Source organism: Monoraphidium neglectum (assembly GCF_000611645.1).
Source record: "Monoraphidium neglectum strain SAG 48.87 unplaced genomic scaffold scaffold05185, whole genome shotgun sequence".
Taxonomy (NCBI): Eukaryota; Viridiplantae; Chlorophyta; class Chlorophyceae; order Sphaeropleales; family Selenastraceae; genus Monoraphidium; species Monoraphidium neglectum.
Window position 1 is genome coordinate 1 of NW_014008445.1, and position 1,286 is coordinate 1,286.

Genomic DNA, 1,286 nt, shown 5'->3' on the forward strand with positions numbered 1-1,286 from the left:
GACGGGAACCGTGATGAGGAGGAATGCAGTCACTGCGGCGCCGGCTTGTCCGGCCCGCCAGCGCTGCGAGCACCGCCGCCGCGGCCGCTGCCGCCGCCGCCGCCGCCGCCGCCGCCGCCGCCGCCGCTGCAGCTGCTGCCACCGCCTGCCCGCCCACTGCTCAGCGCCCTCACGGCCAGCCTCTCCGCCTGCAGCTCCTTTTCCACGACCGCCAGCCGCTCCTGCACGCATGGCGGCATGCGTAGGCGCTTGCGTTTGGTTTCCGCATGAGTTCTGTCGTGCGGCTGTGCAATGACGCCCGCCGGGGGGACGAAAGCTCAGCAGCAGAGGACCGCGACTGCATGCGAAAGAATATATGCTTGATGACGACGCCCGCGCATGTGACACCCACCTTTAGCCGACGGCGCTCCTCACGGTGGCAGGGCGGCTGCTGCTGCTGCTGCTGCTGCTGCTGCTGCTGCTGCTGCTGCTGCTGCTGCTTCTGTGGCTGCTGCGCCCGTGGCTGCTGCTGCCGCTGCTGCTCCCGCCCCAGATGCTGCGGCTGCTGTGTTGCCTCTCGCGCGTCCTCGATGCGTGTTCCCGCTTCAGCCAACAGCATCCCCGCCATGCCGTCCGTCGCCGGCGGGAATATGCGCTCGGTTGTATGGTAGTAGGCATCATCCTGCGCCCGGGTACCAAGGCGTTGCCCGCGGCCCAAACGCCCGAATGCGAATGCATGCACACCTCGTGCTGCACTGATGCAGGCATGCACTGCCAGCTGAAGGCGGGTGCTCACCCGCCGCTTCCTAGCCTCGCTGCTTGCTGGCTGTGGTAGCTTCTTGCTGGCTCGCAGGTTCTCGATCAGCTCTCCACGACACCAGCCAGCCCATATAGCCTGCCGTTTGGGGTCCATGGCGACAGCACTAAATGGATAAAACTCAGGTAGCGATGACACACTCTGGATTATTTGGTGTTGAACTTCGCATAATCGTTTTTGGTTACTTGCGATTGACTAGGTGGTTGCGGGCAGTTCTCGAGTCACAGATGATCAGACCGCGAGCCTCCGCAATGTTTGACCGACCGGGTACCGTAGAGTGCGATGCCAACGTCACATACTACTACACACGCACACACATGGGGCTTGCATGTTGTTCAGCGTGGGCTCCCTGGTGCGTGTGGTTGTCTCCCGCCTCAGCGCCTGGTTGAGCTGTAAAACGTCCCTGGCAGCGGCCGTATGGGCTTCAAAACCACCATGTGGTGCCACATCCCAATGAACATACGGCTCCTGCTCTTTTTTTCACCTGTGA

General features: G+C 63.1%; 1 protein-coding gene across 1 annotated transcript; it reads right to left on the reverse strand.

The window, feature by feature from the left end:
• Window positions 1–29: 29 nt before the first annotated feature.
• MNEG_15276 (hypothetical protein) lies at window positions 30–598 on the reverse strand (the record flags this gene model as incomplete). The annotated part of the gene is made up of 2 exons (XM_014036253.1): window positions 30–221; window positions 392–598. 2 exons carry the CDS (start codon window positions 596–598, stop codon window positions 30–32), a joined length of 399 nt encoding a protein of 132 aa, XP_013891707.1.
• Between the last annotated feature and the right edge of the window lie 688 nt (window positions 599–1,286).